The 26,843-nt window shown below is 43.6% G+C and overlaps 1 protein-coding gene across 1 annotated transcript in view; it reads right to left on the bottom strand.

Annotated features, from left to right (window-relative positions):
* The window catches only part of Adarb2 (adenosine deaminase RNA specific B2 (inactive)), a 195,801-nt gene extending 169,438 nt beyond the window's left edge, over positions 1 to 26,363 (bottom strand). The window contains exons 1-3 of the mRNA XM_035441717.1: positions 26,333 to 26,363; positions 23,895 to 23,981; positions 10,949 to 11,856 (exon numbers count right to left, since the gene is read on the bottom strand). Coding sequence (XP_035297608.1) covers positions 10,949 to 11,856; positions 23,895 to 23,981; positions 26,333 to 26,363 — 1,026 coding nt within the window. The remainder of the gene's footprint in view (positions 1 to 10,948; positions 11,857 to 23,894; positions 23,982 to 26,332) is intronic.
* Positions 26,364 to 26,843: the final 480 nt, after the last annotated feature.

Raw genomic sequence — 26,843 nt, 5'->3', positions numbered from 1 at the left:
GATTTTCTGCTTGTCCCTGCTTATATTTTGAGTCTGCCTGCTATGTCACTTCCTGTCTGATTAACAAGACTTCTCTTTACTACATTTCCCAGAATCCTCCTCGACTCCCAGTCCCACCTATCTTGCTCCCCTATTGGCCAATAGTTCTTTATTTATCAACCAAATAAGACAAACATATACACAGAAGAACTTGCCCCATCACTAGTGTATGTATCAGGGACTCTAAATATGCAGTAGAAGAGGTTCAGATGGGGGGCTTGAGAACTTAAGGCCTCACAGGATGGTTGAACCACTGCCCTGACAGTGGTTTACAGGGTGTGGGGTGCATAGTTCTCTGAGGTAGGGTGGGGTGAGAGTAGCTACTGAGTTGCTGTTTTAGAGTAGAGAACATTTTCTTTCCCCATACAAATAAATTTCCTTGAACCATCTTTGACACAATTTTTGCAGGATTCAGTCAAAACTTAATCCAGGATGGATGGTAGCTTTTCTAGACAGGCATGCTGTCTAGATTGGCCTGGACCCTGTTTATGGCATATGAATGATCAGGGGGTCTATCCTCTCCATGGCACCTTTGAGTCCACAGGTATTCAAGCTACTGCTGTCTTTCCTGAACCTCCCAAGTTGATGGCCAGGCTCTGGGACAACTGTTGCTCTTACCAGAGCGATCAGAGTTTGTAGAGGAAGCTCCTGGTGGGCGGGCAGACATTGGGCTTTACACAGTCTGAGTATTATGCAATGCACAGTCTTGTGCATTACACAGTCTGAGGTACTCTACTCAATTGTGCCTCTCTTCCTTTTCCCTGCTACTGGCCTATGGGTCTCCATGAAGAATTCTGCTCTTTTTCTCCAACTTCCCTGCTCTAACCCAGCAACAGAGCTTACCTTCTAGCTCCTATCTGCCATTGGTTGCCCAGGGAACCAGAGCTGGGATGAGGAAGACCAGAAGTTAAGGACTTCTAAGCTCAAGAGCAAGCATCTGGATTCCACATCTGTCTAGGGTCTCACCCTGAGCTTTTGCCATCATCATGTAACCTCACTAGGCCATGCAACATGGTGCAGTTTCTACTCCATCTTGAGGCCTCTCTTAGGTCATCTCCCTAGCCTCTGTCAGGGCTCAACAGAAGCTCACAACTGAAAGCAGCCCAAGTCACCCAGGTGCCAGAAAGAAGACAGAAGGTATCTGGAATGGGAGAGAGACCCCAAAGGAGTGAGATCTCCCCCAGGTACCCTTCGGGCTGGAAAGGCAAAGCCAGCTTTGGCACATCCCTGGATGTATTTTTTGTCATCCCCCCTCTAGCTTGTGGCAGGGGAGAGGGAATCTTTTTCTCTTCTCCTGGATATTCATTTTGTCTTTCTCTGGCTCCTTTACAAGTTGGCATTCTACTATTTGCCATCCTCTTTCTACTGTTTCCTTGTCAGTGTAACAATGAATCCCAAAGGAAGGGGCACCCACCCATGCCCAGAAAGCCTGTCTACACAAGTTCAGCTGTAGGCTTTAAATCGACAAAGGCAGAAAACTTCTCAAATGGGAGCCTTTGGCCAGCTTCCAGGACCCTGCTGCTCCACAGAGGCATCAGCGGAAGCCTGGAGAGCCAGGAGGACAGCTTTTTAATGGGAATTCATCCATGAGGGCAGCTCAGAGCCCAGACCTACTCCAGGCTTCTTCCTGCCTATGTAGGAGTTTCCACATACTCCAAAATTTACAACCTGCTGGAACACGACTCCATGTATGTGCCCTACTCCAGTGTCCCATGTCTCCTTGGACAGTGAAGTTCTGCAGTCTTCCAAACCCAACCAACCCCTTTCCTTTTGTCAGACCACAATAACTTTTCCCTCTTTGGAACTAATATCAAGTCCCTTTAGGCTTGCTTTTACAAACTTCCTCTTAAACCAAGAGTGCTGAATTTAAGCCAGAAAGATGCTGGAAAATGGGAGAGTAACAGATATCTTAGGTACACTACTACAGTCCTACAGAAACCAAGTGCTGGACCATTTTGTGGTTGTCCTCCCTTCAATTTGTAGACCAGTGGCTTATCTGCCTCAGAAGGGCCTCAGCACAGTCATCTGTCCGATGGGAACATAATTAATGCCTAGTGCAAAGATTCCATTTGAGGGTGATGTGTGATTATATGTAAACACAGAATTAGAGTCAATATAGATCATGTGCCTTATTAATACTAGTTACTATGTCCTCATCATCATGATCATCATTAATTGTGGCCATGAAATGAGACAACTGGCAGAACTTGGCTTTTAGACACTGCTGAACTGAGGAATACTTACATCCACAATGTTTAAAATGCCAAACTTAGCAAGCGCATCAGACTTCAATGCTATTTGTGAGGTCTTTGTACTCGTTTCATCATTCATGTTTTAGTAGGAAATAAGGTAGAAGCTATGGTGCCAATGCAGTATATTGTATGAACTTGTTGAATACAGTATAGTATATGTTGTGTGTACTTTGTACAGATGTAAAACTGTAAGGATATAGGGCATGGTGTATACACCTTGCATAATATATATTGTACACATGGGTAATAATTATGATACATACACTGTAAACATGTTAAGCATCTACTAAGTCTTCCATGCCTAATTAAAGAATGCTATATTTAAGAAATTGTATGCATGTTATTTATTTACTTTGGTGTGTGTGTGTGTGTGTGTGTGTGTGTGTGTGTGTGTGAACACCCATGCACACTTGCCACATGTTTTGTGTGGAGGTCAGAGGACAAGTTGAAGGAGACAATTCTCTCCATCCACCACAAGGCCCTTGGGGATTGAACTCAGGTCGTCAGGCTTGGCAACAAGTGCCTTTACCCTCTGGATCATCTCACAGGTCCAACAGGGGTTTTTCAAAGCTATTTTTCTCACATGTAGTAACAAGGAAATGACCTCTCACTATTATTTTAGCTGCGTCTTCTCTGGAAACAGAACATGCAGAAGGGGCAAATTGAGAGACAGATAGGTGTGTGAGAGTGCATTTTCTCTAGGTAAATGACCATCTTACCCTCCTGCACAAACCACAAGAGGGTGTGTGTAAGCACAGCATCTAGAAGGTAGAGGTGTTGAATGGAAGAGAGCCACTTGAATAGTTCCTTCTCTGTGTTGCTAATATGTTAGGGGAGTATGAATGCAGAGAAGCAAGTGGCCTCTCCAGGATGGACAGGTATGCAGAGGACCTGGTTACCAGGTGGTCAGGCCCAGATTGACTTTATCTTGCTTAGAGAACAGAACCGCCACACAGAGGTTGGTGCGAAGTGATGCACCTTCAGATAAACCATAATCTAGGAAGCGCCCCTTTGACTAAGCTTCCCAAGAGGAAACAAAAAGCATCAGGGTTTTGGTGTTTGTTTTAAGAAGATCTTATAAATGTTACCCAAATTAAGAGGAAAGTCCTATTCTTTTTTTTAAAAAAGGAAATTACTTATTCTTGTACAGATGTGTATGGGGTATGTGTACACATGCCATGGAGGGCAACTTTGTAAAGTCACTTCTCTCCTTCACCTTTACAGAGGTTCGTAGGTTTAAAGTGTGTTTACCTGCTGCTCCATCTCACCAGCACACACAAAGCCCATTTTAAAGACAGTATCATGATTGATTCTGGCTCAAGAGTCATGCACATCTCTGTTTTTCCTTTCTCCACCATTCTTAAGCAAGTACCAACAAACCAAACACCACAGCTTTTAAGAACAGGAATTAACTTACGATGAGGAAGACTCATGATTAAGCAAAGCCATCCTCTTTCTCTCATTACATAAGTTATAGAGTTATCAGAAGTTATTAGGTAAGAAGGGCTGGTTTTCTACCAGACTAATTTATTCAACAATTTATGAACATTGCACATGGAGGTCATTGCAGGAGGAGAAATGTGGCATTCATTTTTAACATTTGATTCCTGGGCTTTGTTGTCAGGGGCTACTTCTGAGGTATATTTCATGCTTTTGTCAATTCTACACTCCTAAAGCCACAGGCAGTCTTCTCCAGCGGGCCCTCTTGTAGACTTGATCGTTCAAATCAACAAACCTTCAGGAGTTACTTTAGAAGGTATTTCCTCTCTTATTTTGAGGAAATGTGTATTTCAGTTGCTTTGATTAAACCCTTGTAAAACACCAAAAACACCAATCCACTTGATATAGAGATTTTAAAACATGAGGAAATAAACGGTGAATGGGGAAGCTGCAAATAAGCCAATTAATTCTCTTTGCAGATTTTCTGTGTGCGTAGGGAAAATGTAACTTTTCTTCAGCTCCCTTTGCTGGGATGTACTTTATTATTTTTTTCTAACCAGCTTGAGAGCAACAGAACTGTTAAAAAAATAAGACATTCCTTCTGAATTTGTGTTTTTTGAACTCAGATCTTTTCATGCCAGAGGTGAGAAGTGAGCCTTGAGACTGTTATCATTTCTCATGATGATACTTCCAGGTAATGAGTATTTATCCATTCTCACGCTCTTGTTCTAGTTCGCACTATTAGCCATGTTAGCCTGGAGGGGTCTTGTACCAACTGTAGATAAACAAAACATGAAGGATTTGGACAGAGCCTCCTGGCTGTCTCTCAGTGGGTACTATCATTTTCAACAGCTGTTTATGGAGTCCCGGGACTGCACAGTTTCTTATCAGCATAGTAAACCCTACCTATTTATGTCTGCTTCATGCCTTAAAGACATTAATAATGTTTGCTTTTGTTACTCTGGCTAAGACTCTGCTCTGAGGTACATGACATGGTGAAAATTAAACCCTGGTGAACTCATTCCTGCAATTTGAACCTGTGCAGTGAGCATCATGCAATTGAACTTACTCTTTCAAAACCCAGACTGCAGGAACTATATGGACTCTTGCCCTGTTCCTGCTGTGCCTCTACTTTAGATAGTTTAGCAAAGTTGATGCTTTGGGCACAGCAACTACCACCATACATTTGGACACACTCTGAAATTCTCAGGGGCAAGTTAAGGAGGTTCTACTTCAGGATTATTCCATATATCATGTATACTCTGTCTTTATCCCAGAATCCACTAAGATTCTCAGCTGTAAAATAGATCCAATCCTTTTGGCAGAGATATAGGTAAGCAAGCCCCGAAATTATGAACATGGGAGAGCTCTCCCCATTACTAATTTGTCACATGGTGGCATGGGTGGGGAGAGATGCCCTCTCCTCCTTCCATCAGCACTCAAGGCAGGTGGGAGAGCTGTCCCTGAGGTCAGAAGGATGAGAGAGCTGCTCCTGCCCTCCACGACCTGCTACACTTGGGAGAGCAGGTCCTGCACCTCGCCTGGGCAGCACAATAGAGCCAAACCCATTTTCAGAGGTGTCACAATATCAGCGAGCCAGACCCGATACTGTGAGTATGGAAGAGTTTTCCTCATTACTCATCTGTCATGTGGCAGCCAGGGTAGGTGGGAGAGAGATGTCCCCTCCCTGCTCATCAATGCCTGAGGCAGGTGGGAATGCTAGCCCTGAGGTTGAGGTAGTAAGAGCAGGAGAGCTAGCCCTGCCCCTCATCTGCTGCAGCACTCGGGAGAGTGGCCCCCACACCACGCCCGGTGGATACAGTAGAGCTGATCTTGAAGGTGTAGGTGTGGGAGAGCTGACCCTGAGGATGGGAAAGCAGCACTGGCCCCACCCCTTGCTCATAGCTGCAAAGGGTGAACTTGCCAAGACAATGCCGGAGAGCTCACCTGGTGGTGAGGACAAGGAAAAGCTGGTGGGCTGACCAACCTGCAACTGTCTGGGTCCAGAGCCATGGTTATGGACTGGCCCACTCCAACATTCACCTCATCTGCGATCTGCTAGATCATGTGAAGGGACCGGTCCTACAGACCCAAAGCTGCAGGATTTCCACAATACAGGGCAACAGCAGGACAACCAAGAGGAGTTCCAGTGAGGGCCCAGCATTGATAGTGTAACAGATATCAGAGATTTTGAACCAGACCATCGAACACTTGCAGGTTATGGATAAAAGGGTTTACTTTGTGACTCACTATGTCACACTACAGCTTCCATGATGCAATCACCCCTTTTTTCTTTTCTTTTTTTTTTCTCTTAAATTTTATCAGGGTCGGGGAGGCGGTTGCAAGAATATAAGGTGGATATGCAGGGACTCAAAATGGATGGGATAGAAATGCATGATGTGAAAAACCCAAAGAATAAATAAAAAGAAAGTAAAAAAGAAGATTCTCAGTTGTGTCCTGTGTGTGTGTGTGTGTGTGTGTGTGTGTGTGTGTGTGTGTGTGTGTGTGTGTGTGATGCATGTAGAGAGCAGAGGTCAACTTCAGGTGATATTCTTCAGGACCTCTTTCTCCTTGTTTCTGGAGACAGGGTTTCTTTTTGGCTAGAGCTCACTGATTTAGTTAGGCTGGCTGGCCAGCAAATCTAGGGACACATTTGTCTCTGGCACTTGAGCTCTGGGATTACAAGGGCACACCAAAATGCCATTACTGTTAAATGGGTTCTGGAGGTAGACTCAGGTCTTCTTGCTTGAATGACAATCACTTTACTAAACAAGCTATCTTTCCAGCCTCAACAGCTTTATTTTAAACATGCTTTCCTGATATAAATACATGAAGTATTTATTTCAGAGCTTATCACATAATTAAGAGAATTCCTACTAGGATGGCTTAAAAGTCTAGTTTGTAATGCTAGTTTTTGGTTAAAGCATGGAACAAACTAATCTAGTTATCGTCTATAGAATAACATGTGTGTCTTTGCCATCCTGCAAATTTGTCTTGCGTGGGGAAGAACATGGGAATTTGGGCAAACAACATTACATACTGGTATGAGTGTCCAAGTTCCAGAAATTACACTGCTACAAGTTTCTCACAACAAAATCTTGAAGAATTTTCCTTGCTCAGGGGAGGTGGAAAGTGCCCTGTTCAGACAGCCCATGCAATGGTTTTGTGATGCTTGGTTTGCTGCACCCATGACAGTGCTAGCAGAACAGTCGGGCAAAGATTGCTAAAGGACACAGCTCTAGAGACCTGAAACTCTTGAGTCATGGTGCCTTGGGACCAACTGTTTACTTGAACATCCTAGAAGAATGAGGGTGTGGTGTTCATGATGTATATTATAGTCAGGGAGGGAAATTTGTCAAATATAAGTGAAGGATTCTATCCTCCTTAGATGAGGGGCACAGAGCATTTATGGGACGTTTCCCTGATAGTTAGATAGGTGGTCCATGATGAATAGGCTGTAGTACACAAAGTATAGATAAAGGTTCCATGATGTCTTGATGGGGTATTATGATGTGCATATGAAATGTTCCCTGATCTACAGATGGGGGCTCATGGTCTATACACAGGGAATTCTGCATTTCATGGATATAATTTTCCTGAAGTTTCATGATCTATAGATGAAAGGCTTTGAAATATAGGTGGGGATCCCATGATGTGTAGACAGGGGTCTAGTATTTGTGCATAGATTTTCTATGATCTGTATATATGGAGTGTCTATGATCTATGAATGAGACACTCAGGATCTAGAAACAAAGGTTTGCATTACATGTAGACAAGGGTTCCACAGTCAATAGCTAGGACTTCTGTGATGTATAGACAGAGGCCCCATAATGTATTGTCAGTGGTTCTGAGATAACACAGTTCCTAGAAGGAAAGGGTTTAGGCTGAGTAGGAAGACAGAACAGCATTTATGATAAACTTTAAATTTATATTTTCCCCTGAACTCAGACCCTATCTTGGACAGGCTTCAAATTTCATCAGCCTTGATTCCCATTGTTATGTTTGGCCCCCACCCAGCTATGGGGTGCACTTTTCAAGGGGGCTGAGGCACGAGGATAATGAGCTCCTGGCATGGCTGTACTGCTGTGGTGTGATAAATGGCCCGCAACCCTTGAGCTGCTCCATGCCCTTCATCATCCAGTCGGAGTGGTTAGCAGACTGTCAGAGAAAAATAATTTAGCATCCATGGCTTTAACGGATGTGCTGCATTCTGGGGTCAAATGACTATTACAAAGTAGTAGCGCTGCCTGGCTTCTCCATCGTGAGAGCTCAGAGTTGACAACATGAAAGAAGGAGGCATCACACCCAGAACTCACTGACGTCCTTCAATTTCACACAGTAGGAAGCAGAAGAGAGAGATGGGGTGGGTGTCTTAGTAAATAGATAATCCCAGGCCTGTCTGGGAGCCTTGGGGTAGCTCTAGCCTTCCTGCAAAGTGGCATCAAGCTGCGGTAGAGTGAAATAGCTGTAAGGGCATGCCCACAATCACAGATGGGGCCTTCTCAAGTAAGGAGGCAAGAGAGATGAGCTGATCAAGCTAGTGCAAAAGGTCATGGGCAGTCTCATAAGGGGCTCATTCTTCTGCCCAGCCTGAGTTGGGGCAGAGAGGAGGGTGCTGCCATGGCTGTTCTGCAAATTTGATTTCTGGGTAGCAGACAGGCAGAGTGGGAAGAAGTCAGAAAAATTAAAGGACACAATCATAGAAAAGAGAGGAAGCGAGGCATAGAGTTTCTTACTAGTAAGTGCACAGGGGTGGATGTAGGAAAAGTGTTCCTGTTTCTTTCTCCAGCACACTGTTTTCACTGGGGTTATGCATTTATTTGAGCATAAGCTGAAAGGCAAGGCTGATGAAGTGTATGGTCTACCCACTCCCACCTGCTCCTTAAAGTGATTATTGCATTGCAATAAATGCTTTAGGTGAAGTAAATGAATAGGAGGAGGTAGAAAGAGCAGGAAAAACCACCACCCCTCAACCAGGACTCATATAGTTTATCTTCTCCCTCACCCAAGATTTGTGAAAATCAGGACACCTTATGGCTGGGAAGATGGCTCCAGTCAATAAAGAGCACTTTCTGCAAGCATGAGGACCAAAGCTTGGATCATCAGTATGCCCATAAAAACAGGGCACGGTAGCATGTGCCTATAATCCAAGCCTTAGAGGGGTACAGACAGACAGATCACTGGGACATCCTGGGCAGCTAGTCTTACCAAATTGCTGAGCTTTAGGTTCAATGAGAGTCTCTGTATCAAACAATAAGGTCAAGGGACTGGAGAGATGGCTCAGCAGCTAAGAGTGCATATGCTATTGCAGAGACCTCCATCAGTTCCAGAACCCACATCATGTGGCTCAGAATTACTTGTCCCTCCAGGTCTAAGTCCTTCTTCTGCAGTCATGTGCATAGAATCTACATATACACATAATTAAAAAGAAACCTAAAAATCTGAGGTGGCAAGTGATAGAGGAACAACACACCACATTGATCTCTGACATGCCTCTGTAGGCATGCACACACTCGTGTGTGCACACCGACACATGTACACATCCAAACACATACACATGCATATACTGTAAACACACACATATGCACATATACAAAGAACATCTGCTGTGGCATCCCATGCTTGCTTAGAGTCAAATAAATATGGAGTGAGTGAGTGAATAAATGAATGCTCTATCCAGTTATTATTCAAGGTAAAAGATCCCTTTATGCTCTTTGTGGCTTTACACACATCCCTGAGTAGTATCTGGGGTTTTGATGGCACCCTGAATTCTTTATGGATTCTTGATCTCCCAAGGCAAAATAAAGGATTCTATTCCAGGTGCTGTGATGTCATGATGGTGGCGATCACAGCAATAACTCATAGTTATTAAGTACTTATGATGAATCCCACACGAGGCTAAGTGCCTTTTAACTATGTAAAGTGTTTCTTTCCTTGATTGATGTGCAGAATGAATAAAAATAATTTTCTGTATCGACTACATTAGAGAGACCTACAAATAAGTCTCAAAGTGATAAGAGAAAAGATAATTTGCATAAATAAGCAATTATAGAACTTGGCAGAATAAGGTTGTCTTAAGTGGTGTGAGAATGGTTCTTGTCACATAGGCAGTGCTACAAAGGCGCCTTAAACAACTGAAGGCAAATTTCTGTAAGAAACCAGACCCACAGGGCTGGGGGATACAGCTCAGGGGACCACTTGTCTAATGTGTAAGTGGCTATGGGTTTGAACCCCAGTATCATCAAGAAAGAAAAAAAATGTAAACAGACCCACCACTGTGTTGGGAGAGATTCTTTCTTCCTTTCATTTCCCCCTCTCCCCTCTCTCTGTCTTTCTCTCTCCTTCCTGCCTGCCTTTTTTCATACATGTCAGGCTGACCTTGAACTTTCTAGGTAGCTGAAGATAACCTTGAACTCTTTATCCTCTGCTTCTACCTCACCAGTGCAGGGATTACAGATGTGCACCACCATTCCTGGTTCATGCAGTGCTGGGGATTGAACCCACGACTTCATGCATTCTGGGCAAGCCCTAGACCAAGTGAATCATATCCACAGTCCCTTAATTCTCATTTCTAACTTCTCTGCCTTCCAGAAAATTTTTCTTCTTACGACTCTTGGTCTGTGCTAGTGTCTTACTGGGGAAATTTCTACCTGATTGGAAACCATAATTATAGAGGTCCTGGCCACTCCCAATGAGACAATATCCGTCTTGGTTTGTCTAGAGTACCTAACTAGAAACTTAGCCCAGGCCACAAACCAACACACTTCTTTCTTCTTGGTTCTTTCCTTTCTAAGTTACTGGAAGGCCTGGCAAATGAATCTTGCAGTCCTGCAGTCTGGGCCTCTTGATGGGGACCGAAGATCCTGCCCTCTGCTGGCTCCACTTGTTTGCCGTGACCCTGGTTATCTTTCCTCCCTAGTGGTTGATTCCATCATTGTGAAAGTTGCCTAACTTTATGAATTCTGTTATTATTTCTGCTCAGTTGCTGTGTCGATGATCTCTTTGCTTTCTTAATATTTCCAAGATTCTCTATCCACGAAACCTGGCAATTTCTCTCTGTGCGCTTAGGAAAGGGGCCTTTTCAAGAAGGCCAGTGTTTCACCATACTCTGTTCATAGACACTGGAGGGGGGGCAGGCCCACTCCTCCATCACAGCAAGACTATCCCAACGCACACCCATCTTTCCACCTGACAGGCAGCTACCTGAGAAGTCTCACCTGTGGCAAGAGGTTGCTTTTACTCCTGCTGGGCGTGTGGCCAGGCAGCCGGATGTCGAAGAGGGCCTGCAAGGCAGCTTGTGCTGCCTGGCCCTTGGCCAGCTTCTTGCTGCGTCCAGAGCCTTCGAACGTCCTCCCGTCCACGCACACAGCCATGACAAAACTCTTGACTCGGGGCTTCTCGGCTGTTTCCGAGAGGCACACATACCGCAGACCTGAGCGCAATTCATTCAGCACCACTACAGGGTTCCTCTCACCCAGGGCCCCAGGGGTCAGCCTGGACCTGTCAGGCAGAGTCTGGCCCATGAGGTCCAGTGTGTGGCAGAGCAGGCGTCCCCGCCGATAGGCGGAGGACAGAAATTCAGTGTCGACGGGATGACAGCCCGGGAAGTCCTCATTTCTTGAGGATGGTTCAAACTCCTTGAACAAAGTGTCTGGGAAGTCAGCCTGGTCAGAGGTGAAGTCAGTGCATGAACTGGTACTGCTGCCCATGGCCAGGTGGGCCTGGAATGCATTGGGGAACTGCACGAAAGACTTCAGGGCCATCTCTGCTGCCCGCATCTTGGCTTTCTTCTTAGTGGGTCCTGTGCCTTCAAACGTGAGTCCGTTCACTTCTACAGCCACTGCGAAGACTGGGGCGTGCACTGGGCCAGTCTGTGACACCATCCGGTACTGAAGACCCGGCTTCAGTTCATGCAGCTGGACCAGGGCATTCTTGGGTGTCATAGACCAGGAGAGCTTCTTCCAGATCAGCTGGAGTTTGCAGAAATGCCCCGCATTTCCTTCCTCCAGGGGCCTTTTCCTTTTAATGCTGGGCGTGCTGCCTCTGGCCCAGTCTCCAGGGGGCAGAGGCCTAGTTCCCAGGTTGCTCACATTTCGGTTTTCCTTCACTTCAGCACTGCTGGTACCTGGAGGTGAGAACAAATTAGTCATGACCCAGGGCACTGGCAGGTCACCACTAATGATAGAAATTGTTGCTAATGACGGCTCTGTAAGGCTGGGAATCCAAGCTCATGGGTCCCTTGCCATCAGCACCTCAGCCAGGTCTGGGAAAGATGCTGTAAGGGCTTTTGCAAGACACAAAGGAGGAGCAGCAGTGGGGACCAGTTGCCTATGAGGGGAAGGCCTCCATCATTGGGCAGTTCTCTGAAAGTCAGGCTTGAAAAGATAGGAGGAAGAGACAGGCAAGGGCTGTGTCCTATGTGTGGCCTCACACTGTTGTCTGTATGAGTTATGATGCTGTCACCTATGAGTGCCTATGTCCTCAGCACCCACGTTATCTCTTAAACTCAAACAGATGAGTAGCCCTGCCTATGTATGGTTTGGGGCAATAGCAGAAGTTAGAAAGGCTTTTCTTACAATGATGAGTATCTTCCTTCCTCACATGCTGCTAGGGCTGTCAGGCATGCTGATGGATGCTTGTGATGCCCTTAGCACGGAAGAGCACCAGGTAAGGCTTTATTGGGGCCATGCTCTTTTATCTCAAGCCCCACAGAGTTTCTCAAAACCCTGCCTCCCAATTCACATCTAAAAGTGCAAAATGTATCACCTGAGACCTCCATGGAGAGACAGCTAGGACCCATTCAAATGGATAATACCATGCATTATACAGTTTCTGGGCCTTAGTCATGCTGGGTGTTTATAGAGCTGAGAGTGTGAGGAGCCCACAGGGTCCTGACCATCCAGCCCCATCCTAGATGAGACACCAAGGGGAGCCATTGAAGCCACAGGCTCTGAAATTTGGATTTGACTCTTCATCTGAATGTGGTTCCTGGGCTTCTTTGTCACAATCACCTGGGACTTCTTAACAAAGGGCACTTACTGGAAGTCCTTTGTCTTTATAAATGCAAATACTGCATGTTGACATATTAAGGTAGGAAACGGTTCTGCATGAACCATGTGGCTCAGCTGTGAGTCTGGGGCTCTATTTCCTCTACAAGATACCAGGAATCCTTGGATTACTTTTCTGACATCCTTCCCGTCGTTGCCAGGCAAACATGTAAAACAGACCAAAATGCTAATGTGTTTCTAGGACCTGATCAGTGGGTACAATTCCATTGCAAAAAATATTAGGGACACCCACTGGCAAGCAAGAAACACTACCTAATATGTTGTTAAGGACTAATCCTAGAACTGAGATTAATAAAGATGTTCACTGTAGCATAATTTTTTAAAATTGAAAAAGTAGAAAATATCTAACTTCCTACATCTAGAGGAATGGGTAAGTTGCAGTAGAATCAAACAATAAAATGATATACAACAATTATATCCTAATGAACTCTAATGTGCTTCAACATAAATCTCATCCACATGTTAGATGACAAAATGAACTCGCAAAATAACCCATTGAGTAGGATAGAATGTCATAAGAATACTCACATGACATATTAGTCATGTATCATACTTACAAAAGAACTTAAGACAGTTATATCATAAAGACATATTCTCATCTCCCAGAGGAATGGAGGGAAGGAAGGAAAAGAAATAAGAGAACCAAGAATGGCTTTATTTGTGCTTGTAACATTTTCTTTCTTTTTAAAAAAATTACAGTATGTATGTATGTATGTATGTATGTATGTATGTATGTATACACCATGGCATGTGTGTGGAGGTCACAAGACAACTTTCAGGAGTCAGTTATCCTTTTCTACCATGTGGGTTCCAAGAATTGAACATGGGTCATCAGATTGGGTGGCAAAACACCTTTACTATCTGAACCATCCTGTTCATCTAACATTTTATATTTTTGCAAAAACCTGACATAAAGTTCAGCAAAACCATGACTTACTATAACTATAGATAAAACTACACACACACACACACACACACACACACACACACACACACACACACACACACACACACACAAAATCCTAAGGCTGATCTGGCTGGGCAGAACCATGCTCAGGTTTCTCTGTGCACCTTGTACTTGCTCTCAGGGGCTGGGAGCTCTCAGCTCTGTGGCAGGTGTGAATGTGTCTTTTTTTCCTCATTAAGCAAGTGGAAACTCCAGGTGAATTTTCCAGTGAGCCCACAACCTCAAAACAGATACCAAATCATTGAATGTCTGGCTGGCTGTTGACACATGGCCCTGCTTCTCTTGTGCAGCCTGAAAGCTACTTATATACAACTGTAACTTATAACTGAGTGAAGATAAATTTAAAGATAATTTAAGACTAGTCACCTTGGATGGCTATTCTCTATTAAAGTTGCCCTGTTTAGAAAAATCCCAGTTGTGAACGGCTACATGACCATGTGAACTGCCATGGTCTCTGCTGCACTTTGCTAGAGTGTGTGCTTCTGGAATGGTAAACTTTCCAGTTTATTTAAAAGCCCAAGGATTGATTACACCTGTGAATAGTCTGCTGCCTTCTCCAGATTCCTGCCAGCCTCTACGTATTCAATTGAGAACCTAACTTTGCTATATTTCTTTTTTCCTTAGTCCTCAGTTAGTGTCTAGTATGGTCAGCATTTTATAAGCAGGCAGGGGTAAACTGAGGCTCAAGGAGATGAACTAATTTGTTTACAGAGGTTTCAAGCTATGTTGTGTTCATGATGGGCCTCAATCCTAGGAATCGCACACTCCTCTCATCTGTGCAGTGGCTGTAAGTTGATTTTATGGACACAGAATGATTGTGACATTTTCTTGGCCTTTCTAGATTAACACCCCTCCCCAGGCCATCTGGATATATTGAAGCCAAGTCTATCCCATGTGTGATGAGTCCCGGGGCTGATCTGGCTTGGCAGAACCGTGCCCAGGTTTCTCTGTGCACCTTGCACATGTTCTAAGGGGCTGGGAGCTCTAGCTCTGTGGCAGGTGTGTGTGTGTGTGTGTGTGTGTGTGTGTGTGTGTGTGTGTGTGTGTGTGTGTGTGTGTGTGTGTTTTCTCATTAAGCAAGTGGAAACTACAGGTGAATTTTTCAGTGAACCCACTTCAAATCAGACACTGAATGCCTGGCTGGCTGTTGACACATGGACCTGCTTCTCTCGTGCAGCCTGAAAGCTACATAGGTTGAGACCTGCCCAAATAGCTGCTGTGCTCCTAACCTCTCAGTTTATGCCATTGTTGTTGGAGAATAATGAAGAAGAAAGTACAATTTCACAGCCACAAAGGATGCCTTTGAAAATCAGGTGCCTTTCAGAGGTATCCCCACATTGGAGAATGTTCTTTTCATCATGTACTCTACCTCCTCTTAGCTCAGAGCTAACCCATCAGTCATAGCTATCACCACATCTTTATAAAGAAGCCCAAACAGCCCTTGCTAGGATGCTCCAGAGGGGGGCACTGGGCTCTGCATTGAAGGCGGGCTCAGCTTCTCAGTTTAATTTTATAAATTGTGAAATAGGCTTACTACTATCTCTATCAATTTGCTACTAAAAAGCTATTAGGCTTGGGGAGGTTAGTTTGTTCAAAAGTGTGAATCTGAGTGCTTTCTAAGTTATAACCATGCAATGCTCATTTGTTATGGATCTCAGCAAAAATAATTACCTTTTAGATGGCAAGTGCTACATCTCAGCCGTTTGTGTTAATCATTGTGTGCTCTGGGTATGCACACTACAATGGATTCTGCCATCTAGGGTATTTCAAGCCAAGGGAGTGTGTACATTAGATTAAACCATGTGATTTTCCCAAACTGAACTCAAAATGGAAAATAAAGAGCAAACAAAACAATTCCCAAATCCCCACATCAGATTGCCTAGAAACCTGCTTGGAGCCTTCTAATTTCTTATTGATTTCTTACAATGTGGGGATTTAATAAGCGTGCCAGTGTGATTATGGTGGCCAGCATATCAGATGACCTCTGCTGTCTTAGAGAATCGAACTCAGAAAATGCTTTTGTTCTACACATGGTGAAATCCCTTTTATTTCCTTACCTTCTGTAACTCTCAATATCTTACTATTGTTGTAGTTGTAGCTCTTCATATAACTTTGATTATTAGACCACCATGTGAGTTCCTTTCTTCTAGTTTGTGTGTGTGTGTGTGTGTGTGTGTGTGTGTGTGTGTGTGTGTGTGTGTGTGTGTGTGTGTGTTCGAGCATGTGGATACATGTGCGCCCTCACGTGCGTATGTTTTTGTATGTGCACCTATGTACATGTGCTTGTGTGAGAGTGTACAGATGTAGAGACCAAAAGTTGACATTGGGTACCCTCTCACTTGAGAAAGGTTCTTCAACTGAACATGGAGCTTGCCAAGTGGGCTAGGCTGGCTGGCCTGAAAGCCCCGGATCTTCCTGTTTCTGCCTCCCAGCATTGGGATTACAGGTGCTCCCAGTACAGCACTTTTCACACGGGTGTTGGATGTCAAGCTCAGGTGTTTGTGCTTGTGAAGTAAGTGTAACCATATGGACTGTATGTCAGCTTCTGTGGGCTCCTTTCTTAATAATCAATAATTAGCAGTTGATTAAAAACTATAGACATTGTTCCCTATCTTAGATACAAGTTAGACTCTCTGAGATGACATTACCCATGGTGTTATTACAAATGCAAAAATGTGTGGGTTAACTGATGCTCAGAGTTCAGCAAGTACTTCAGAGCCCATCTAGACTTTAGGCTGTGGCCTCTGTCCTGCGTCCTTTAGAACTTGAGGTGGTTCAGTGCCTATTCCACAGGGTCCAGTGTCAAGCAGATGAGAGATTAAATGATGCCTGTATTGTTTATGCTTATTGGAATCTTAGATCATTCTGTGTAAACTTCATTTCTTTAAATGTCAGAAAATGAAGATTTTATTTTTATTTGCTTTATCAGTTGAATGGAGGTAAATTAAGTGAATATATGAATATCTCTATCTGTCTACATACCATCTATATCTATCATATCTATCTGTCTGTCTGTCTGTCTGTCTGTCTCTCTACCTATCATATCCATCCATCCATCCATCCATCCATCCATCCATCCATCCATCCATCCATCCATCCATCCATCATCTATTAGGCCACCACAGGGCCATTTTAAAGTGCAGCAGGGAAGCAGTGCAGAACCCCCTACGTCTATCCATATCCAGATTATCTTCATGACTATTTAGTTAGCTGGTGTTTTCCATCAATTTACTTAGAAATTCCAGCATGTTCCAGAGAGAAGGGTGAATGGTTCTCTGATTTCTCTGGTGTGCTGCATGGTAGATATTGATCTTACCACCCAGAACTGTAGGCAAAACAACATCACTGGCTCCCTAGGAGCAGAACAAAACATACCCCTGGTCTTTTCCTTTTTTGACAGGTCAAACATTCACTCCTACAAGATCCCAGTGCACTGCCTGTACATCCATTCATGTGGATAAAAGTCCTATCTTTTCTTCTTGGGCTCCTTTATGTCGATGGGAGCAACACAGTCACGGGTAACACTCCTCTATGACAGGGTTGGAGACAAAAGGATCCTTCCTTACTCTAGTATCACCTGCAGCCACTCATATCCAAATGCAGCCAAACTCATACCTAGGTGCCAGGTGCACGTGGGTATCTTCCTACCTCCTTTTCTGTGGGCTCTTCATAGCTCTAACTCTGAGCCACACATTCATATTTTCCTCTTCACAGAGAAGGCATTAAATACGTTCCACTCCCCTCCTCTGACCCAGGAAATTATATTCATTTTTCTCCATTTAGTTAATAGGTTTTATGCACCCAATTGTCACATATAATAATCGACAGATTAAAAAAGTTAGGAGATCAAAAAAAAAAAAAAACTCTGACTTTTAAGCACAGTGTAGAAGAACTACTTGCGAAGACCTGCACTTGGGGAGTAGTGAGGAGATCCTTGTAGCCTACAAATAAATGTGGAGGGTTGTGTAAACACTGTGGCTCTTGTGCTGTCATTTCCCAGCCCTGCCCTGGGACTCTTGCTCTGACAGTATGTGTACATAGCTGTGTTGTGAGGGGATATGAGAACTTTCTACCTGCTCTTGTTTTTCCTACCCAGTGGGTACTTTCTCTGAGATTGTGCTTTTCTTTGAGTATTCCTGGAGGCAGCTAAGGTGGAATCAGTATGTGCTTATTGGTTGAGTAGACTAGACCTTGGGCGATCTTATCACAGACATACGTGTGTGTGTGTGTGTGTGTGTGTGTGTGTATGTGTGTGTGTGTGTGTGTGTACAAGTGTGTATTCATGAGTGTATCAGACCTACCTCAGGATGCTGAGGAGGCAGAGGGGAAAGGACAATGATGCTTTAACACTGCGGTGACAGAATGGCTACCTGAAGTGTACCTGACACAGAAAGTCTCAGCTTACATGGTCCCCCTTAAAATGTTCCTGCTTTGGGTTTCAAACACATCTCCTGATGAAACTCACTCCCAAGGAGACCACATGCATAGCCTCAGTGCCCATGGTCCTTCTGCCTTGGCACAGTGGCAAATTGCCTCCTTCTTCAGGACATTGTAAAAGAAAACGTCTCCAAACTGTGACTCCCATAAGGCTTTTTTTTCAAGGAGTCACATGTGTCTTTCCATTGTGGGAATTAGAGGGGGAAAAAGCAAGCAAATAACTTCAGACGACATTAGATAAATACCATAAGCAACAGTAATAGAACAATCATGAGCAATTTGAAGACCGCCAGGCACTGAGAGAGAATGTCTAAGTCAGGAAGTCATCTGTATAGGAAAATGAAAAATGAAATTATTCCATTCTGCTTCTCTCACAACTGGATTCTTCTCCAGAGCCTTATAAGTACATTATCTCATTTGACAAAACGTGTCAGCAATTATAATGCTAAGTTTAAAGGTTTAATGCATGAAGGAATTGCATTTTGGACAGGAAGAAAAAAATTGTGTATTGTCATAGCTATGGCTACATATTTATTTTCCAAATAAGTCTGTTATTTGCAATTTGTGAAGTTTGATGACCTGGGCTGATGACATTTAGAAATTGTTAGACAAGGTGGCAGGCAGGTCTTAAATGGAATCATATTGCTATCATCCCTAAAAAGCCATGCTTGCTTGTGGATTTCTTTATGTGCCTCTTCCTTCTCTGCTGGCCCCCGTGCAAGCCAGAATCTTCTACTCGGTTATTATGTACACCCGGCTTCCTCTCATGGCTTGGCATCATTGGGATTGTATGCATCACTGGTAATGACACTGTCATGTCTGCGGGTCAGGAGGGCTCTGGAGAGCCAGCCATCCAGTGCGCCACGCTACATTTGAAGAGATAATATTGTTCCTGGTGAAGGTTATTCGGCTGCCAAGCAGCCCTGGTTTAAAAAACAGAACAGCTCCTCCCAGATGACAGGGCTTAACAACAGCAGAATGGCAGGCAGCCTAGTTCTTCCCCCAGACAGTGGGGAGGGCTTGGTGTGTAGAGGGGCAGGAGCTAGCCTAAACGGTGGGGTGCATGACAGACAGGTTCAGGCTGAGGTGTGCAGGAATAGCACGAGCTTGGCATTTGCTGGTGTGTGTGGGTGGGACAGTTCAATAGCTGGAGCAGCTGGTAGAAGATGCCATCTTCCAAGGCTTGTCACGAGAAACCATGGAACTGTGAGGCAGGCAAACAGGATTCATGGAAAAGCAGATGCAGTTGGTAGGGAGATGTCCTCTGTCAAAGTCCAAAGGCAATATGAACTCTTGGTCTCAGTTGTTTGTCATTGAAACTGTGCGGAATCCCCACTTCTGAGCAGAGGGTGGGGCCAGGGTAGACAGAGATACATTGCCTTTCTGTGTTGCAAGGTGGAGCCTTCCCAGAGCTGAATGCTGAAGGCAGACAAGTCTTGAAAACACAGTATTGTGTGAATCTCCCAGCTTAGATCAAAGCACAGTATTGTATGAGTCTCCCAGCTTAGATCCAGCCTACTGTGGATTGACTCGTAAGATACCAATGTTCTATAGGCAGAGCCTAATGTGTGTGTAGTGGATGTGTCCTCATTATGTTTCTCTGTCTCTCGGCACCACTTCTTTAAATGGAGACGTTCACAGCTCTAGGTAAAACCTTTTATGCATTCCATGTTGCCAGGATCTAGATCACTATTGAGAAGCTTTCTTGAGCAGTTGAAAGCAGGTAAATGGTTAGATATGAGCTGTCTTTATATCAGAGCAGCATAGATGCAACAGATCCAGATGATGCAAATGCATGAGGCATGGGGCTAGAGGAGGTTCAAACGTGCTTCTTCCCACCCATGCTTCCACACACATGTTCACACATGCTACACATATGTACACAGACATATACATTTACTAACATACCACTCACACACTATATATATATATATATATATATATATATATATATACATACAAAGGCATATACATATAATAAGAATGTGTAAAAATCATTTTCTGAGTGAATTAACTATTTAGAGAGGAAGTGAGGTCTGAGAAGATGACTTAGAGGGCAAAATGCTTGCTATACAAATAGGAAGACCAGCATTTTGGTGTCCACCACCTGTGTTAAAATCAGGAGCTGCCATGGATGTCGTAACCCCAACACTGGGGTGTAGACAAAGGCAGATCTCAGAGGCTGCTTGACAGCTAGCCTGATGGAGACATGGGTTTCAGGTTCAGTGAAGAGACACTGTCTCAAAATTCACAAAACAAAACAAAAGCAAAGGAGAAAGATAGAGGAAGACATCCAATATCCTCCTCTGGTGTCCACATACATATGTATGCATCATTACATACACATATACACATACATACACCCCCACATATCTAACCACACACATACACATACAAAGCAAATGAATCCATTAATCAAAAAAAGAACGAGGCTCCCCAAGCACTTCAAAAACATTTTAATGTATAACAATTAAAATTATTTTTATCCATACATTTCTTTCCATTAGCTGGTAAACCAAATCAGAGGAAAATAGCTTTAATTGCAAGTATAACCCATCCTTGACGGAGCATTACTTGTGTTCTGTGTCCTTACGTCTCCTCAACTCTATGACTTTCTGTCTTGGTAGCCCCCTCACAAGTCAAAGAATAAACATGCATGTGGAACTCCTTGACCCCAAACTAGGCTTCTACTTTCCTGACTGGTCAGCTTTAGTAGGGAGTCAAATAGTGGTGGTGGTGGTGGTGGTGGTGGTGGTGTGTGTGTGTGTGTGTGTGTGTGTGTGTGTGTGTGTGTGTGTGTGTGTGTGTGTGTGACTTTTTCAGTGTCCTTTGAACAGACCAGTGACTCTAAGAAGGTCCTGGGCTTTTAAGACCTTGAACCTTTAGTTACTACAGAAAAGTGGATCCTGAATTTCTGTAAGTTAGAATCCATTTGCTTCTCTCTCCCCAAAAGTTCCCTAGGTAACTCCATGCTTTCTCCTAATTCAGCCAGCTCTTGTCAGCTCCAGGTGGAGAGAGCAGAAAACAGAATTCAAGTTCCTCTCATGTCAGAATAAATTCAGCACATACAATGTTCTTTCTAACTCCTGTCTTTCCAAGGTTTCTGAGGTAGTCATTCATGACTTGATGGATCTGGAAACGTTTAAGGATTTTGTCAAACAACAAGCCTTGCTAAGAGAGGATGTCAGAAATCAGGGCCAAGGACCTCTGTCTAAGCCCCATCAGTTTCTTTCTCTATCCCTCCTCATCTACCATTTTCTCTAGAAATGAAATGATTCAAGCAGAGAATTGTGACTATCTAGAAAGGTTCTGACCTTTGAGCACTCTCAACTTTACTTTTGGGCAGTGATGTAAGGAAGTATGATAGCTACTATTCATTACCAACTTGATAGGAGCTAGACACAATCCCCTAGGAGAAAAATCTCTGGACATGTTTGTGGGGGAGGTTCTAGACTGTCTTAGCTAAGGTGGGAAGACCCTCCCTAGATTTCGTGGCATCTTTCCATGGGCTAAGGTCCTGAACTGAAAAGGAAAAAGTAATTTGAGCCCTGCATTCATCCCTTCCCGATTCTCTATGGTGGATGCAATGTGACCAGCCGGTTCATGCTCTGCAGCCATGACTTCCCTGCCATGACACCCTTGAATTGTGAGCCCAAATAATCCCTCCCTCCTTTAAGTTGCTTTTGTTGGTATTTGTCACAGCAATGAGGAAAGTGACTAATTACAGGAAGAAATATTTGTTTCTTATAGGATTAACAATTGTCTAGAGAGGCAGTGCCTACAATGATATGTTGTAATTCTTAGAGGCTGATGGCAACATAGACAATATTCCCATGGAAATCTCACCAGTGTTTTTGCTTGATTCAGCCAATTACCTTAGCAACCACTAATAGCACATGGCTTCCTTCCCATCCCACAACAAGCACATTCTTAACTCATTTTAGTTGAAAAAGAAGTCCATCTGTTAGGTGATATTAAGATGCAGAGAGGTGTTCTTATGGAGGTGTTCAGCCTCCTCTTTTAAATGCTTGACAATATGCCACAGGTAAGAGGAGAACACAGGGTAAGTCCAACACTCTCAGCATTCCCCCTCCCTTCCCTCTCCTCTCCTTTCATCTCTTCTGCTTTTCTCTCCCCTCCCTCTCCTCCTCACCTTTTCTCCCCTCTCCTCTCCTCCCTTTTCCTGCTCCTCTTTTCAGTTCCCCACTCTCCTTTCCTTTCCTCTCCTTTTCTCTCTTTCACTCTTGTTTCCTTTTATTCTATTTCCTCTCTTTTTTTAGTTTCTATTCTGAGCCCTCTTTATTGATCTAAGAAGAAGAGATGGATATGTCCTTCCTTAACCCAGCTTCAATATCAGACACCTAATGATATTGCCCCATTCTTCTCTAGCTTCATGCACTAGAGATGTTTCAACAGAAAACCCCTAGTTATCTTTTTTCTTCTTAAAGAGCTGTAGACTACATTCTCTGAGACACCATGATATTATAATCATTTTTAATTTTTTGTAGTTAGAAGATAAGAATGAAGGAAAGAGAAAAGAGTATAGTCTAAGAAGACTAGTTTATTTCCTACGCTCCCTGGGGCTCTTGGTCACAGATTACTGGTATTTTCTTATCCTTAAGGTGATGATGGGACTCCAGATAAGATTGTAATTCTACAAGAGGACAGAATGGTATATGAGACTGCTGTTGAGAGCAGATTTCCTCGTGATGGTAACTATCTAGGTGAGATATGAAGCTTTGGACAGCAATGAGTCTGCACACACACCAACTGTGGATGAGCATGGTATTTGGTAAAGATCGGGCTGCAATGGGAGATAGGATTCCAGTTAAGGGTAGAGCTGCAAGTGAGAGTGGGATTCCAAATGAGGACAAACTTCAGGTGAGGAGGGTTCAGCCACAGGGATGAGGGACTGCAAGGGAAGATGGTATTCCACAGGAACATGAGCCTCTGGGTAAGGATAGGACTCTGCATGAGTATGGTCTTGAATGTGAAGAGGGCTGACAGATTAGGGAGGATCCCATGTATAAGTGTCAATGCCACAAAGACTGCATAGATTTGGTCCTATAGGTGGGGTGGGCTGATGGTCAGGGTGGATTGCAGGTAACGCTAGTACGATGCTAATGATGGGATTATATGTGGGCACAAGGCTGTGGCTGAGAATAAATATCTGTGTGAGTTTTGTCCTGAAGGTGAAAATGGACTTCAGATGAGGATGAGATTCTGGGCAAGGACTCTATACGTCAGGTGGTGATAGTACTCCATACTTCCTTCTTTAATTTTACTCTTTTTGTAGCAGGGCCCAATGTGTGCTGTCATTACACTCATATGTGTAGCCATCCTAGAACCAGGGACAAACCCAGAAAAAGCTAACTACCCTCCTGATATAAGCCATCCACTGGAGAGTTGGGTTTTCAAAGATGTGCAAACAGCTCAAAAAGACTACTGTACTTCCTTTTAAATTTTATTAATTTATTTAATATGGAGAGTGTGGGGCTGCAGGTGAAGATGGAACTATGGTAAGGAAATAACTGTAGAAGAAGGTGAGTCTGCTGGAGATGGGAGCAGGATCTCCTATACTGGGCAAGATCAGCCATTCCCCTCTCCATGGCTCCAAGGACAGAGAAACACAATTCCATCCCCATACATATATAGAGAGGACCTCTTTGCAAGAGAAGCAGGGTTGCTTACTTAGATTGTCTTCATCCTCCGTGTTTGTGGTGCCAGGACTTAGGTACTTGAAGGGAGCGAGGAAGGTGGACAATATGCTTACTTTGTCTGGAAAGAGAAAGAAGAGGAAATGTACTTTTGACATCAAACTTCAGAAAAACCCAGTGCTTTCCTATGTTTGTATTCCCAGAAGGTTAGACGAGGGAGGTGGAAAGATCAACATGGCTGCAGACTCTTCATTCTGGCTCCACCTTTTATTGCATTTCTGACAGCATTTTGTCAGATTCCTCTCTCTGTTCATTTTAAAGCCTTATGATTTCCATGTATCTTTCCTGATTTATTTATTTTTGGCATCTTCTCTGCTCTTGTTCCACATCCCTGAAAACTTCAATTGTGTTCATCTACTTACAGGTGGGTGGACTAACACCTATTAAGGAAATTTTTAGAAAGAAAGTTGAGTAAAATAATTCCACAATTCAGAGGGGATTGTCTCCCAAAAGACAAGGATTCTTCCAACCTTCACATGTGGAACATTTGCTATGAGCTCTTGAACTATAAACATGAAGTAAAAAGGTAGAGTCTGAGAAACACACACACACACACACACACACACACACACACACACACACACACACACACATGCATACAAACACACATACACACACAAACAAAGGCTCATTGAATCCATAGTCATATCACTTAGTGAGTGTATTAGTAGAAGTACTAGAAGTGAAAATTACACCAGTGTCAGGAAGAGGGCCTGAACCATCCCTGGTCAAATGTCATTGACACTGATGGAATTCCAGTGACCCAGGAGCAGCTGGCTTTCTGCATCCATCTTGTCCTGGTTGATGTGTATTTCACTCTGTAGCCCAGGCTGGCCTAGAACTTGATATCTTCCTACCTCAGCCTCCCAAAGACTAGGATTACTGGTGTGCACCAACATGCTCAACTGGCAGTTTCTGTCTTAAACAGATAGATGATGGAATTCTAGGTGGGAAGTGCTACTGGGAAACACATTTTAGGATGAGTAATTAAATCGAGTCGATGTTCCTTATTTTAGAAGTTTCTACTGAACAAAATATAGTGTAGAAGCTGCGAGTATCTGTTCACACAGCACCTACTCTCTATTGCCAGAGACTCAGTGCAGGGCGCTCTTGGAATCCACACTCTTCTTGTGTCTGCAAAACCCTCTCTGTTTCATTATGAATCTGGACCACAGTCATTAAATGACTACAGATGAAAGTGCTATGTTACTTGTCTGCTGTGGTACAGCATTAGAGGCATTTCTGATCTCCTCTTAAGCTGCTTGGGGCACTGGCCATGAAGGACTTCGTTGCTGTGCTGTGCAGGGCCCTTTCCTTCTCCTCTGTAGCCTTTCCCACTTGAGGGCAGGGTGTTTTAGTGGGGTCACTGTGTTCAACACTGCCTCTTGTCTCTTCCTGTTATTACAGAGGACTCCTGCCTGTACTAGTATTCCCATTTGCACTTATACCTTGATCTAAGTGCAGATATCCATGAAAATGCTCACTGGTGGTTTTAACTGCCCTTAGCCTTCAGGCAACCAGACCCAGGCTGGAACTTTCTCTTTTCTTTCAAGGCTGAGCGTATTTTCTTTTTAGACAAGCTTTCCAGAGGCCAGAGGAGATCACATTGAAATTCATCTCAGAGCCTGTTAACAGCTGTTGTTTCCAGTAGGGACAGGCACCAATATAGTGTTCACACAAAGAGAACAATAAATAACTCTAATATGAGGTGGCTGCTCCTCCTTCATTCTACCAAACACGAAGGATGAACGCAGCCAAGGCTTTGCTCTCTCCCCCCCCCCCCCCGAGCTCTCATCGCCCAAGCTCATTTAGTCCAACAGAATGAAATACCTTGCTTGAGTTATAATTTCATTAAGTGAGTCCAATAACGTTGCACAAAGACTGTGAAGCTCAAATGATTTTGTCTGGAGGATCTCAAAATGAAATTATAATTTTTTAATAAAGCAGGAACACTAGCAAAACCCCCACAAAATATACCAAACTATTTCACAGCAAAACTGTGAAATATATAGACTATTTTAGATCCATCCACATCTTCACTTTTTGCCCTGGCTAGGTTTTTTTCCCCATGTCTATCAAACAAAAAGAATGCATCCAGTTAAAATGGAATTTCAGATGAGCAGTGTTTTTCAGTGTACATGTGGTCCCCATATTGTGCCAGGCAAGTATAAACCAGGACAAGTACTTACTATTTATTAGGAGTTCATGTTTAAGGCAAAGGGTGTGGGAAGACATTTCTCTAAGGAAGATATTCTACTGGCCAATGAACACATAATGATTAATATCAGCAGTTATTAAGGAAGTGCAAGTGCAAGGAAAACCACAATGAAACACTACACCGCATCCACAGAATAGCTATTGTAAACAAGGCAGAAAATAGAGGGATGGTAAAGATGCAGGGAAAGTACAAACCCTGAGCTTCATTGATGATGACATGAACCATTGTACTGCTGTGGATATAGCAATCCCTTTCATAGGTGTATACCTTAAAGAACTAAAAGCTTCACCTTATGGTAGCCTAGAGATGGAGGTTCAAGTGTCCACTGTCAAATGAATAAATAAACAAAACTGTGGTACACCCTCATAGTGGAAAATTATTCAGCATGTAAAAGAAAGAAACCCCATATGTAATTTGCCCACATATGGTTGAAATTACAGGCTTTATAGTAAAAGAAAAATGCTGTATGATCTCACTTAGAGGCACAATCTGAAAAGTCTAATGCACAGGGGTGTGGGGGAGTAGCTGCCAGTCAAAGAACATAAAGCTTTCACTTTATGAGTGAGTATGAGAGTATAAGGTTCTTATTCCCTAATGAACAGCAACCTGGTTGTAGGTAACAGCAATGCATGGAACACTTGCAGTTTGGTAAGAATTGAGTTTATGTCCTTAGTACACACACACACACACACACACACACACACA

The sequence above is a fragment of the Cricetulus griseus genome, chromosome 3, assembly GCF_003668045.3.
Source record: "Cricetulus griseus strain 17A/GY chromosome 3, alternate assembly CriGri-PICRH-1.0, whole genome shotgun sequence".
Lineage (NCBI taxonomy): Eukaryota > Metazoa > Chordata > Mammalia > Rodentia > Cricetidae > Cricetulus > Cricetulus griseus.
The sequence above is the reverse complement of the archived record's forward strand: the minus strand, read 5'-3'. Positions and strand labels throughout refer to the sequence as shown.